The sequence below is a fragment of the Xyrauchen texanus genome, chromosome 14, assembly GCF_025860055.1.
Source record: "Xyrauchen texanus isolate HMW12.3.18 chromosome 14, RBS_HiC_50CHRs, whole genome shotgun sequence".
NCBI classification, from domain to species: domain Eukaryota; kingdom Metazoa; phylum Chordata; class Actinopteri; order Cypriniformes; family Catostomidae; genus Xyrauchen; species Xyrauchen texanus.
This window is the reverse complement of record NC_068289.1, coordinates 26,246,866-26,261,850: the sequence shown is the minus strand read 5'-3', so window position 1 is coordinate 26,261,850 and position 14,985 is coordinate 26,246,866. Positions and strand designations below refer to the sequence as shown.

The following is a 14,985-nucleotide window of genomic DNA, read 5'->3' as shown; positions in this document are numbered from 1 at the left end:
AGGTGCATCTAATTTAGGATAATAAATGGAGTGGAGGTGGACATTTTAAAGGCAGACTAACAGGTCTTTGAGGGTCAGAATTCTAGCTGATAGACAGGTGTTCAAATACTTATTTGCAGCTGTATCATACAAATAAATAGTTAAAGAATCATACATTGTGATTTCTGGATTTTTTTTTTTTAGATTATGTCTCTTCACAGTGGACATGCACCTACGATGACAGTTTCAGACCCCTCCATGATTTCCAAGTGGGAGAACTTGCAAAATAGCAGGGTGTTCAAATACTTATTTTCCTCACTGTATAATGATGAAATAATTATACATAGTTATCATTAAATACTAAAAAATTATATATAAAATAATAAATATTCAGACACTTAAAATGCATTGCATTCTTGTGGCAGAAGAGTTCATCATTGATAAGACAATACAAAAAGTGGCTTTAGAATACAATGTATTGTTTACTACCATATTACTGAACATAAGCCAGTCATTGGCATACAGTTCACAGCAATCCATTTCAGAAGTGAATTTGTCAATCAGTTTGAGAATTATTATGAGGGCTTGTTTAAAGACACCTCTGTCAGACATGCTTGTGTAGCGTCTCGGGTGCGTTGCGTCATAAAACATACAACTTTTAGGTCACTGTGTCATGTTAAATATAGTTTAATACCTAGAACACATATTGAGATCCCATAGTTCAGTTTGCGCTCCAAGTGTTTTGAACGCAAGAACATTACGCATGTCTGTGTTGTTCTGTCTGCTGGATAATTGTTTTCTTCACTGTATAAACTGCTGTTGCCATACAGCTGAAGTTTCAATTACTGCCATCTGGAGTAAACAGGTGGTACTACAAGCTTGCATTTCTCAGGAATCTCCCATATTTCAGTCTGGGGGAAGTGCAATTAATTGCGTTAATGTTTTTAACGTGTTATTTTTAATCAAATTAATCGCACTGAATTAACGCTTAAATTGACAGCCCTAAAAATAATATACTAATAGTTCTATAAATGAATGAGTGATTATAAGTAAACATACCTTGTATTCTCAGCCACAGGAGTTGACTGTAATTAAAAGTGAAAAGTGAGATTCATAACGTACTGTATTGCTACCATTTTGCAAGACAATGTCAAATTGGTCAAATAAAATCTGCTGTTGAATCAGTGTTTCTTGCACTGCTATTCAGTGTTAATATACAGCAACACAGCAGAAGGAATTATAATTTACCCAAGTTATACTGTAAGTTTGCAATCTAAGTTGAATGCAATGAGATGAAAATACTGTATTTTACAAAATAATAAAAAGACAATATAGCCTACTATATATACTATGGGGGATTCCACCGCCTGCCCGGTTCTCCCAATGGCCAGTCCACCCCATAGTAATATATATATATATATATATATATATATATATATTAAAGCTGCACAATTAATCGTTTAAAGATCACGATCACTATTCAGACAACCACACAATCTCATTTCTAAATGACAATGATTCTGTGATGTATATTAATGTTCCAGTGGCATGCCTTTGTAATGTCAAATTTAAACGAGAAATTCACTTCATGATGTGTTTTTAATGTCGATCTTAAAATGGCATCTACAAAACACAGTGCTCCAGCATGAGACGCTGAATAAACTAAAACGCAACGGCCAAAGACGTTTGTCCAGCATAGTGTTTTACAAACTGCAGGGTGCAGCCATGATTAGCTAGGAGTGTGACAAAATCTCTGTTCAATATTTTAATAGCTACCGATGCTACATGAATGAATGCAGCACTCCTGCACGAGACTCTGCACTGTTTTGAATCAAATCAAAACACCCCTCTTTAGGTGATATTAATGTAAACACAGCCGTTAATTAATTACCAGTGTAAACAGACGGGATTAGACGGGTCTTTTTCACGTATTAAAGCAAACACAGCCATTAATGTATAAGCAGAAGGGACAAATTCTTCAAAATGTTAGATCTGTGTGATGTCTAAATGTATATAAGCTGCATGCTGTCTGTTATAGGCATTTAGGCAATCTTACTGCATCAAATTAGTATTAATGTAGATCTATCACACAGTAAAGAGTGTCAAGTATTTAAGTAGTTTCGTTTTGCATTAAATTACCTTTTTTAATGTTGTATATTATACATTTTTAAACGTATAATTGCTACTGTTGCTAAAAAGAATTAAAGCATTATTTACTCTGTAATCTATTTAATTACTGGCTCTTAAATAATTCCTTTACAAGTATGAAGCAAGTTCTACAAAAAAAAAAACTTTTTTAAATTGTTAATATTTATTTAAACATTTTTTTTTTGTAAAATAACAGTGATTTATTGTATATTTGCTTACAAATGCAATACCAAGTTAACATAGAACTGTTTTGTTTTGCTTTTTACTTAGCATGTGAGAAAAAGGTTAAATTGTTTTTTTATTATTATTAATTATGCAGTTTTGTAACAGGATGGTTTTTGTTGCAATAATCACAAGATGCTGTTTGGTTTATAATGTATTTGTTGTGGCCTCTTGTGGACTTAGGACATTTAAAATGTATATATTTGATGTACAACTTTATTGCATTTTTGCATAGATTGAAGCAGAGATCATTTTCAAAACCTCTAGTAAATTATATGTTACTTTGTTTACTAAAATAAGCATTTTTCTTCAGAATCATGAGAATCTTGATCTTTATTCTAAGTAAAAATAAATTATACATAAAAAATAAATAATAATAATAATATATATTATATATATATATATATATATATATATATATATATATATATATATATATACACATATACATACCCACACACACACACACACACACACTGATCAGCCACAACATTAAAACCAATGACAGGTTAAGTGAAAACATTGATTATATCATTACAATGACACCTGCCAAGGGGTAGGATATATTAGGCAGCAAGTGAACAGTCACTTTTTGAATTTCTTGTGTTGGAAGAAGGAAAGATGGGCAAGCATAAGGATCTGAGCAACTTTGACAAGGACCAAATTGTGATGGCTAGAGGACTGGTTCACAGCCTCTCCAAAATGGCAGGTCTTGTGGGGTTTTCCCGGTATGCAGTGCCTACCAAAAGTGCTCCAAGGAAGGACAACCGTTAAACCAGCGACAGGGTCATGGGCACCCAAGGCTCATTGATGAGTGTAGGAAGCGAAGGCTAGCCTGTCTGTTCCGATCCCAGAGAAGAGCTACTGTAGCACAAATTGCTGAAAAATGTAATGCTGGCCAAGAGATAGCAGCAGGATGCACTATGAGAAGAAGGCAGGCAGGCGGAGGCAGTGTGATGTTCTGGGCAATGTTCCGCTGGGAAACCTTGGGTCCTAGCATTCATGTGGATGCTGCTTTTGCACATACCCCATACCTCAAGACTGTTGCAGGCCACGTACACCCCTTCATGGCAATGGTATTCCCTGGTGGCAGTTGCCTCTTTCAGCAGGATAATGTGCCCCGCCACACTGCAAAAATTGTTCAGGAATGGTTTAAGGAACGTGACAAAAAGTTCAAGGTGTTGACTTGGCCTCCCAATTCCCCAGATTTCAATCCAATTGAGCATCTATGGGATGTGCTGGACCAACAAGTCTGATCCATGGAGGCCCCACCTCGCAACTTACTGGACTTGGATCTGCTGCTAAAGTCTTGGTGTCAGATACCACAGGACACCTTCAGAGGTCATGTGGAGTCCATGCCTCGACGGGTCAGAGCTGTTTTAATGGCACGAGGGGGACCTACATGATATTAGGCAGGTGGTTTTAATGTTGTGGCCGATCAGTGTATATATATATATATATGTACACACTGGCAGCCAAAAGTTTGGAATAACATACAGATTTTGCTCTTATGGAAAGAAAATGGTACTTTTAGTGGCGCCATGCGAGGGTCGGACGTGTGAACGACAAGCTCAGTATGCTTTGCTAGCTTTTAATAATTTTTGTGTCATAAACCGGTGAGATTGAATACACCCTGCTACATAACTGTTCTAAGAAAATTCTAAATCCTCAGGCTCTGGAGATCTTAAAAAACACTTAAGTGCACAAGCCGATACCCCAGACAGGGCTGCACACCAGGGACTCAGTTTGGACGTTGCGGCTTAAAAAATTCAATGGCAACTGTCCAGCATGTCTGGAATGCTGGCGTAAGTTGTGGCAGACTTGGAAGATCTTGTGGTAATACGTTGATCGATTACTTCCACGGAGGGGAAATTCTCCGAGTTGGTTACAAGAATGTCGGATGTTGAGAAATGGATCGATTATCTTGAGTCATTGGAGAGGGAATTAGCTGCTAATCCACTAGCGACCAAGATAGACTTGGAACGCATTTGGGAAAAGCTGGAATCGAAATCGACAAAACAACGTCTGAATTGTTGGAATTCCTGAGCATGAGGAAGACAGAGATATGGTGAAATTCCTAGACGAGCTCTTCCCAAGTCTGAAATTGAGCAAGCTCACAGGGTCCCGTCTCAGAGATCCACAGAGGGTGACATGCCCCGATCAATTCTGGCCAAATTTCTGAGATCACCCGATAAAGATCTCATGTTACGCAAGGCAAGGAGTAAAGGAAGGCTTTCTTGGAAGAATCACAGCATTTTCTTGTTACCAGACTTTGCGAATTAGACAAGAGAAAAACATGATCGATTCAAGAATACGTGATACATCAATGGAAGATTGCTTTTGCACTGATGTTTCTGGACAAATTGATAATAGATAATGGGGATGGCTGGAAATATTTACATGTCCACAGCAAGCATTGTCTTTCATAGAGACAATGGGGTGAGTAAGCCATTTGGTGTTTAACACGTGGCCTCCAAGTTGGCTGGAATTTGTTTAATAGAATAACACTCCTTTGGGACAGTTATGGCTGAATCTGCTCGTTCTTTGTGCTTATGCCTCCTATTGGCTGGAGTTTGTTTTGGGGAGTATTTTTTGCAGGACATTGGAAGGATTAGATCATCTGCTGCAATAAACAGCCGGGTCACTGAACATTCGTTTGACTGCCCGAGGAAACTTTGTTTGCTGGTTCTGCCTAGCATCTGTAGATTGTTTTGTGGAGGAACACACCTTCGATACAGTTTTGTAAATTAATCTACAAGGTCTTTGTGTTTATTCTGCCTATTGGCTGGAGTTTATATAGATAATTTTCTGTTATGTAATTTTGTGAGACAGAATTACATAACAGAAAATTATCTATATAAACTCCAGCCAAAAGGCAAAATAAACACAAAGACCTTGTAGATTAATTTACAAAACTGTATAGAAACTTGGGACTTGAGCAATCTGACAGCAAGGTTGTCGAGGGGTTGTCGTAGGTGCACATGGACTGTTTGAGTTTAGAGGGCACTGTCATACATTTTTCTTTTTCTGTTTGCTTGGTTCGGGGGGAAGTTCGGTGTTTGATAGTTGCACTAATGTGGTCTTTATAATTTTATTTTTGACACACAATCTCATTTTTCTAATATGTCATAATGTCAATTGTTAATATGAGTGGATTGTCTCTCTCTATGTGGAATGTTAATGGGCTGAGGTTATTTATTTTTTCTAATGTAAGAAATAAGATATAGTGTTTCTTCAAGAATTTTCCGTCATTCATCAAAAAATCTAAAGCACGAGAACTCGTGGCGTTGGAAGGGAATATTTAAAGTACAGAGACAGAACTAAAGTGCCGAATGTTATCTGATGACCTCAGAGAATTGACTCGATTGAAATAAAGATAAAATACTATTTTGTCGCAGAAGGTGGAGTTTTGGTTATTTAGGGCAAGACATATTTTGAGTAGGGGGACAAAGCAGGGAAGCTTTTGGCTAGATATATAAAGCAGACAGAGTCTTTTCTCAGAGCCTCAGTGAAATCTGCTGGTGGTGAAATATTTACCTCGGCCATTGATATTAATAATGCCTTTAAAGAATTTTGTCTTGATCTTTATAGTTCCATGTCTTTGTCTACTTATGAAGATATAAGCACATCTGTGGAACCATAAGATCTCCCTAAACTGACTGAGCAAAAAAAATATCTTGTTTCTGAGATCACCTTGGAGGAGCTTGATGAGGTAATTAATGTCCTGCCTACAGGCAAGGCTCCAGAGCCAGATGGTTTTGCTGGTGATTTTATTTTTAGATTTTATGATACAGAACTGGCTCCACTTTGTAAGAAGTTTATACAGAATCATTAAAGAATGGAAAGCTTCCGTAAATCATGACACAAGCCCGGATCAGTCAAAGATCCAATCGACTGTAAGAGTTACCGTCCAATTTCCCTGATCTAGCTAGACGTTAAAATTTTGTCCGAGATTTTTGCTAAGCGATTAAGTAAAGTTATGACATCTCTAATACATACAGATCAGGTGGGGTTCATTCAGGGCCGCAGCTCTTCTGATAACATAAGGTGTTTGATCAGACTCCAGTTGCTGCGGAGTGGTGGTGGTGTAGTGGCTAAAGCACAGGGCTGTTAATCGGAAGGTCACAGGTTCTAACCCCACGGCCACCACCATTGTGTCCTTGAGCAAGGCACTTAACTCCAGGTTGTTCTGGGGGGATTGTCCCTGTAATAATTGCACTGTAAGTCGCTTTGGATAAAAGCGTCTGCCAAATGCATAAATGTAAATGTATGGGTTCGGGAATAATTTTATTGAATGTATCCTGGGTGATAGGATAACTCTTAATATTGGGGACAGATTTTTTAAAAGTTGGGTCCTAGCCGGAATCATGATTGGTAGGAAAATCATCCTCAGGAGATGGAAGTCCGCTGGGGCACTCTCATTTAGGGAGTGGTGCTGGGAGATGGGCGAGGTAGCGGCGTTTGATGAGATGTTTTTGAGAAGGCTGGGGAAATGGGATTTGTTTGTCAGGAAGTAGGGGGGATATTTGGCTGTGGAGAAGAATTTGTGGTTTAGTTGGGTATGTGTTTTATTGATATTGTTTGAATGTATATCTTGTTTTATTTATTTTTTATATTTTATTTTTTATACAATTTTGATGCTCTAGTTGTTGTTGCTGTTGTTGGTGACCACAGTAGTGTGTTTGTGTTCATTTAACAAACTAAATAGATTTCAGCAGTGTTTGATATAATGGCAAGTGACCTGTGCAAAAAAAAATAATCAAAGAGACTTTCGCATGAGCACGAGAAACCGTTTGCGTGTAATAGCTACAACAGCAAGTTCTGTGGTTGTCGATGAACTAATACATTTTCACATTCATTATAATTTAAATTTCGTGTCCTGGTGTTTATTATTAATATAACAGATTAATTTATTCATGGATTTTGATTCCAGTGGTGGCTGCATGTGATTGTTTCCGATTTCCAATAACTCCAGAGCGTTGTAAAGTCCAAAAGTCAACATGTTTTTAAAAAGGATAGATGTAATAATTTCCAAAATGCACAACATGTTTTTATCTAACAAAATATTCTGCCTCAATCCATGTTTGTTGGCGTTTAGACTTTCAAAACCATTTTCACAGTGGTGAAAAAACTTGCTGGACACAAAGTGCGGCACGCACCTTCCGGGGCAGTCTAGCAGCTAATATATACAGTGGGTACGGAAAGTATTCAGACCCCCTTAAATTTTTCACTCTTTGTTATATTGCAGCCATTTGCTAAAATAATTTAAGTTCATTTTTTTTCCTCATTATTGTACACACAGCACCCCATATTGACAGAAAAACACAGAATTGTTGACATTTTTGCACATTTATAAAAAAAAAAACTGAAATATCACATGGTCCTAAGTATTCAGACCCTTTGTTCAGTATTTAGTAGAAGCACCCTTTTGAGCTAATACAGCCTTTTTGAGTCTTTTTGGGAAAGATGCAACAAGTTTTTCACATCTGGATTTGGGTATCCTCTGCCCAAATATATATATAGGTCTATGTATTTGTATAGTTTAGCACTATTATATATTACCAAAAAAGATCGTATTATGTAGGACTATCAGCGTTCGCTTGGCGCTCCATGCTCCATTTGATCCATATTATTCTATTTTATTCAAATTGAGGAATCTGTTCGAGGATGTTTAAATTTTTTAGGGTGATGACGTCATAAAATATGACGACAGACATTAGAAGCTTCATTCTACAACCTCAATAGAAGTTTCGAATGTAAATATGACATGACATTTGGTACATTCTAGTATGAACGGTCAGAATGACCGCTATGGCCATTCTAGTAGTTATAGAATTCCGGTAGTTCTAGTGTTAAATGCAAGTACAAGTCTATTGCTTGATTAGTGTCCTTTAGAAGATCAAAGCGTGTCTCCGCCATGACAGTATTACAAATGTCATAGACAGTAATGTCTTTGTATTGAAGGCCAAGTTTAAAATATATCTCTATAAATTCAAGTGCATCCATGCTCTCAGTATCTTTGAGTAAATGAATGATGGCAATGACGCAATGGGAAAAGAGCTATATACACACCGGAAACTGTAACGCGTGCGCACGCGAACGGTTTCTCGTGCTCACGCGAAGGTTTCTCGTGCGCACGCGAAAGTCTCTTTGATTTTTTTTTGCACAGGTCACTTCGGGGGCTCCGTATGGTGCAGTTTTTTTCATCAGTAATGTCCTGACTATACTTTGTGATCAGTTGAATGCCACTTTGGTGAATTAAAGTATCAATTTCCTTCCAAAACAGCAAAATCTCTACATTATTCCAAACCTTTGGACGCCAGTGTATATATGTATACTGTATATATAAACTGATTAAATTGTGTCGTCCTCACTGGCTGCACATAACAAAGTGCGAGCAGTGTAGTCTATGACAAGTTATAATTTTGACGATTTACTTGATCTAAATCAACTACTGGATGTTTATATAAAATAGTGAACTTGAAGATACACATTAACGAAAGAGTATTTTAATTAAATAATACTATTATTTTATCTGATTCCCACTTGAATGACATATAGGGATTCCAACCTAAATCAGTATCAATATAAAATGTACCTTGTGGTGTGTTCACAGACAGAAACAGATTGAACAGTCATGAAAACTCACATTGTGCTGTTTTGGAGGTGTATTGTCATCCAGATCTGACTCGACTGGAACAAACATGGAGTTGATGCGAAACTGATTTTCATCATCTATGATAAAGACACATGTAATAGTCCAATTTCCTTTAGATTGTAATAACAATGTCTGTCATTGGCATGCAAAGAACTTATTATTCTGTTGTAGCCCGATAAACAACACTGTACTGCCTGTAACTGAACTGGGTTATCAGGTATTACTGTATTATTGGGTCTTTTAAATTATACAAACACCTGAATCTAAGACAGCTACAGATGACTTCCTCTTTTTCGGTCTGGGCAATTCCACTTCTGATGACCTGAAAGAGGACAAACAAAAGACCATCTCTAATAATCACATAATTTGTAATGATTAATTGTGACAATAAAACAGTTGAGGCTACACACACACACACACACACACACACACACACACACACACACACACACACACACAGTGTATTCTCACCCTGTGGATGAACTGGATTCACTCTGTCATTAAATAAAGAGATGATTTTATAACCAATATACAATATCTTTGAAATTTGTAAAGTGGTAATAGAAAAGTCAATGTATGTGTTTATGAAGAGGAAAGCTGGGATTTTGTGTGTGTGCATGCTGACGTTTTTAAGTATTCGTCCATGACTGTCAGCTGATCCACATCTTGGGGGATTGGGACTAGAAGTCAAGTACTCATTTACTGAACCTATCAAACACACAAACAGCAACTACGAAGTCTTGCTACATTTATGTTAAAAACAAATCCAACTCATTTAGTTAACTTTCAATTAGATGACCTTAATTAAACCTTAGTTTTGCTTACTTGGGTAATAAACAAATTAACAACTCGAGACAGAAGGGTATGCTAAAAGAATCAAATTTCAGCGCTGATATATGCTAATTTAATTCTGTATTTTGAATTTGTACTTTTCACAATGATATCAAATTCATTGTGTTTGAATTAAAAATTTTACCGGTACACACTTACTTGTTCTTTTGGTTTGTGGATCGTGCTTTTTACAGAACAATCTAAAAAGGAAATATTGATTATTTAATATAATGATGGTATCTGAAATATAAAGTGATAAGAGATTATTTAATCTTACATATAACTGCCTTTATCTCTGTCTTCAACAGGTCTGCCATGGACCTCTATGGCGCAGGGATAGTGGAATGAGTGCTTACAGTGCTTCACATCACATCCTGCTGTAGCGCCCGGTTTCCCACAGTGTGAGCATCTCTGTATTTAACAGTAAACAATTAGAATTGAGTAACACCACCAGAATGCAATTGTTTGGTCAGTTTACATTGCAGTGTTCATTTAATACATGTAATTACATACACTACGCTGAGTAATACAGATTAATTACATGTGCATATGGTGAAGAGCTAATGTAATTTGAACTATTTTTTAATTATTGTAAAAACAAATCTGCCACTGGTTAGACAACAGTGTTGGGTGTAATCCATATATTTTTCTTAATCACGATAAATGGATTTATCTATTGATGCTCATTGACCCCACCCATGGGTTTGACTTTCCTTTGTTTAAATGAGTTCACATTTACTATGTAGTGTGCTGTTTAAAATTGTTCATAATGTTGACAAATTATTCATCTGTATAATTTGTCAACATTATTAACTCTTTTTTTGACTAGACTATATAGTAAATGTTAACTGAAGCATTTCAGTTGCCGGGGGGGACTTACAAAAAACACATTACAAACTTTGTAATGTGTCTGGCCGGAGTCATTACACTGATCCACACGCCACAGCGCCAGAGCCCTTCTATTAAGGAGAGCCTACAAGCTTAACATAAAACAGCATAATGCGGCGATCTTTCTGTGACCGGAAATGTCTTAACACATTAAAGTTGACCGTTATGCTCTCTCCTATGATAGAGACACTGAGGTTGTTATTTCATTAAATAAAACAATCTCACAGCAATTCCCTGTCAGTGATAAAATTATGGAGAAATTAGCTCTTAGTGCTATTTGATCTACAAAACAAGCCATGATGGGACTTGTGACAGAAATCGAGTATTGTGCTAGACGCTGGTGTTGACACTCTGATGTGAATCATGAATGCAACGTTATTTATTTATTTTTATATAAAATCCTCTCTCATTAACAAGGTTCCGTCTACAGAACTGCCACTCACTGGATGATTTTTGTTTTTGGCACCATTCTAAGTAAACTCTCGAGACTGTTGTGTGTGAAAATCCCAGGAGATCAGCAGTTACAGAAATACTCAAACCAGCCCATCTGGCACCAACAATCGTGCCATGGTTGAAATCTCTGTGATCACATTCTTTCCCCATTCTGATGGTTGATGGGAAATTAACTGAAGCTGCTGACCCGTATCTGCATGATTTTATGCATTGCACGGCTGCCACACAATTGGCTGATTAGATAATCGCATAAATAAATAGGTGTACCTAATAAAGTGGCCGGCGAGTGTATTATTTATGTAGAATACATGAATTGTGGCCCCTCAATGAGTCAATTGTAAAGGAGAAATTTTAGGTGCTTAGTGTATGACTTGTGTGTAACAATGAGCAAGGAAGAAATATAGACATTATTTTTAATTTGTTGAGTGGAAAAGTGTTTTAGAAATTTACTTAACAGTAAATTAATTAGCATTTACTTTAGTAATTAGATTACTTTTTCAATTAAATAAAAAAGTAATCTGATTACAATTTTACAGAAATAATTAATCATTTGTAGCCGATTAATATTTTTAAGTAACTTACCCAACACTGTCGTACAAGCAGGTAGAAAAACTCACCATTTGTTCAGTCAATGTTGGTATTTTGAGGCGCTACAACAAACAGGGCGAGGTTTTCACAAAAAGAAAGCAATAGTAGTTACACTTCTCTGGACATCAACCTAAAAATGGCTTACTTACAGATGTCTTTACACATTACTGTGTAAAGACATCTGTGAGTCAATAGTAGGAGAAGGTATTTTAACATTGAAATGTTTTTTTACATCAATATGTAATTCAAATGTTAAATGTATGGGCCATTAAAATGTTGTCCCAGACCCAGTGAATATAAGGCCCTACTTGTAATTAGATTTTGTTGTTATCTATAGCATTTAAAAAATTGGATGTGAATGATAACATTTCAAAGACATTAAAAGTGTGTTTGTTTGTGCGTTTTAACAGATACGCACTAATCTCTTTCCTCTCCTTAGCTCTTTCTTTACATCATCTACAGCAAATCCAAACAAGTCGTCATAGGTGGGCGAGTTCTTGCAGTAGATCCCTGATGCATACAACTGAGGACAGAGTAAAATGAACACATGGATCTGGCAAGCCTTTCTCCAGAATTGTGTACTTCCTGTCTGAAATTATTCACTTATGCTACAGTGTAAAACACCCTTTATTGCTTGTGTAATTCAGACAGGTATAAGCACATTCCAATATTGGATTAATCAGACAGAAATTATTCTTAGACAACAGGTATGTTGAAAGTAGTTTTGTTATTGGTGTCAGCCAGGGTGTTGCCAATTGGTTGCTAGGCTTTTCTGGATGGTTGCTAGGTGCTTGCTTACATATCATATAGCCTACTCTAAAGCCTCAACACTGTAATTTCTACACTGTGGTTGGCAGAAATTTACTGTAAAAAATGCAGTCACTATGTTTCAGGAATTACAGTATGGCAATTTGGTGCCTGTATATTTTTGTCCGCAACCTATTATATTGTTAAATTATATAATCTTAATGTACCAGAACTACAAAAAAAATACACTGTTTTGTACTTTTAAATGTACTCTTATAGTAAATATAACATTAAATATGTTTAAAAAGTGCTCAGTGTCATCCACACACACAACAAAATACCATCAGGGTAACACACTTGACATAATAATTCACAAAACATTAACTTAACAACTTAAAATCCAACACCTCAATGAACATAGCTGATGTCAAAACTAAGAACAAACATAACTATTTCAATCGAATATAATAAATTATGTTTTCATTTACACACCCTCATGCTATTCCAGATATGTATAACAACTACTTCTGCTGAACACAAACAAAGATTTTTAGAAGAATAACTCAGCTCTGTAGGTCCATGCAATGCAAGTGAATGTTGATCAGGCCACTGAAGCTCCAAAAAGCACATAAAGTCAGCATAAAAGTAATCTATCAGACTCTAGAGGTTTTTATCAATGAATGTGTCTCAATCAGCTCCCTAGTTCAGTAGTCAGGGCACTGATCAGGGAGTAGGCTATTTTAAAGCTGCACTGTGTGAGATTTTTTTGGTTAAAAATGAACAAACTACACCCCCACCCTCCTGGAATCTACACCCCTGCCTGGAGAGAGCTATCCGTTAGCATCCCCATTCATCTCTATGACTCCCCGAAAGCTAGCAAAATGGAGGCTACCATCTTCTGGGATTGGGTGTCACGTGACTGATCACTCGTCAATGGGAATAGATAGGGAAAAATATAAATACATTTCACGCTTTTGAGAGCCCTTCAAAAACAATCTGTCACCAGATGAAGATGTGCTATAATGTACTGAAATAATTTTCATTGAAATGGTGCTTGAGAATTGTTATATTTAGTCATAAAACACAGCACCTTTTGAATGACTGTCTATTGAGAAACATGCTTTTTGCAATGGGGTGGTGCAGTTCCAGCATCTTCAAGCAGGTGTTAAAAGGGACTTGCTAACCCCCTGGATCACACACAGGTGATGTCCAGGTTACCTCATGAGATTAATTTGCCAGAAGAGCAGGTTCGAAACACAATGGACGTAAAATGTTCTTCCCCAGATTGCTTGCAATTTTTTATTTCAACCACAGATGTCGCAAGAGAGCACAAAGTTACATAGTGCAGCTTTAAGGGCTAAAAATAAACCCCATAATGCACCGTAAAAACCACATAGCATCATTGCTCACTATACTTCCTTACCGGAAACGTCGTCATGTCTTCTGAAGTTTTTCAGTCTCAAGTCATGTAAATATATAATTTCAAAGCCTTATTTTCTCTTTAAAAGAGTTATTTGTAATGTCTTTCATCCATAATGACCATGAAACTGAAACAATCTTTTAAATATTAGAGTTGTTAAGAGAAGGTTAAAAATACACTCCATTATATTTATATTTCATAATTACACTGTACGTTTGAATATCTTAAAACGAAAATGAACGATAGTGTCAATTATACAGCAATGAAGCTGATTATTAACAGCTGCGCTTGAATGTACAAATCTTGATAGAATGTACGATCATAATTTCAAGATGGATTACACTTCCTAGCATCTAGAGCACTAAACATGCGTCAAACACAAGGAAGCGTAACCGAGCTTGAAATAATGATCGTGCCTAGACTGAAATGGTGAGATGTACAGTGAAAAATAATTTATATTCTCAACTCAAATCGATTAGATTGCTTAATATGTATTTAACCACTGGGTTTTTACAGATATACTGCCTTAATCTGCTTTTTGAAACTTCAAAGTTTTGATAACCATTCACTGGCATTGTATGGACCAATAGGCCACACAAATGTATATTCTTCTAAAAATCTTCAGCAGAAGAAAATCATGCACATCATTCATGTCTAGCACCAAGCACCACTAATAAAACTGCGGTTTATTTGTTCAAGAGAGATCCATACGAAAACGCACTCACCAAACAGTTCTGGTGTGCTGAAATGTTCTCTTTAGATGAAAGAGCTCCAGTGATTTCGGTTTCGTCTGAATTCTGACACAGTACACAAATAATTTTGGAGGATGATCGATATTGACCCGATCCCATGTTGTGCTATATGTATAAACATTACAAGCGAATACGTTTAGTAGCATACATTTCCATTTCCTTTGCTTACAATGAGGTTCACATATTCCGGGACATTAAGCTCCGCCCATTTTGTCTGTGCGCAGGACTGAGTCTCTGCCTACAGAACATGCAAAACACTTTCATGAATAACGGCAACATTACTACATTTCAAAATGTTT

At 36.6% G+C, this 14,985-nt stretch overlaps 1 protein-coding gene across 1 annotated transcript in view; it reads right to left on the bottom strand.

Moving 5' to 3' along the window:
* LOC127655077 (uncharacterized) overlaps positions 1 to 14,884 on the bottom strand; it is a 26,757-nt gene extending 11,873 nt beyond the window's left edge. The window contains exons 1-11 of the mRNA XM_052142685.1: positions 14,856 to 14,884; positions 14,660 to 14,731; positions 12,186 to 12,290; positions 11,797 to 11,829; positions 10,116 to 10,249; positions 9,998 to 10,038; positions 9,633 to 9,715; positions 9,479 to 9,501; positions 9,265 to 9,329; positions 8,999 to 9,084; positions 1,039 to 1,064 (exon numbers count right to left, since the gene is read on the bottom strand). Coding sequence (XP_051998645.1) covers positions 1,039 to 1,064; positions 8,999 to 9,084; positions 9,265 to 9,329; positions 9,479 to 9,501; positions 9,633 to 9,715; positions 9,998 to 10,038; positions 10,116 to 10,249; positions 11,797 to 11,799 — 461 coding nt within the window. The 5' untranslated portion in view covers positions 11,800 to 11,829; positions 12,186 to 12,290; positions 14,660 to 14,731; positions 14,856 to 14,884. The remainder of the gene's footprint in view (positions 1 to 1,038; positions 1,065 to 8,998; positions 9,085 to 9,264; positions 9,330 to 9,478; positions 9,502 to 9,632; positions 9,716 to 9,997; positions 10,039 to 10,115; positions 10,250 to 11,796; positions 11,830 to 12,185; positions 12,291 to 14,659; positions 14,732 to 14,855) is intronic.
* Between the last annotated feature and the right edge of the window lie 101 nt (positions 14,885 to 14,985).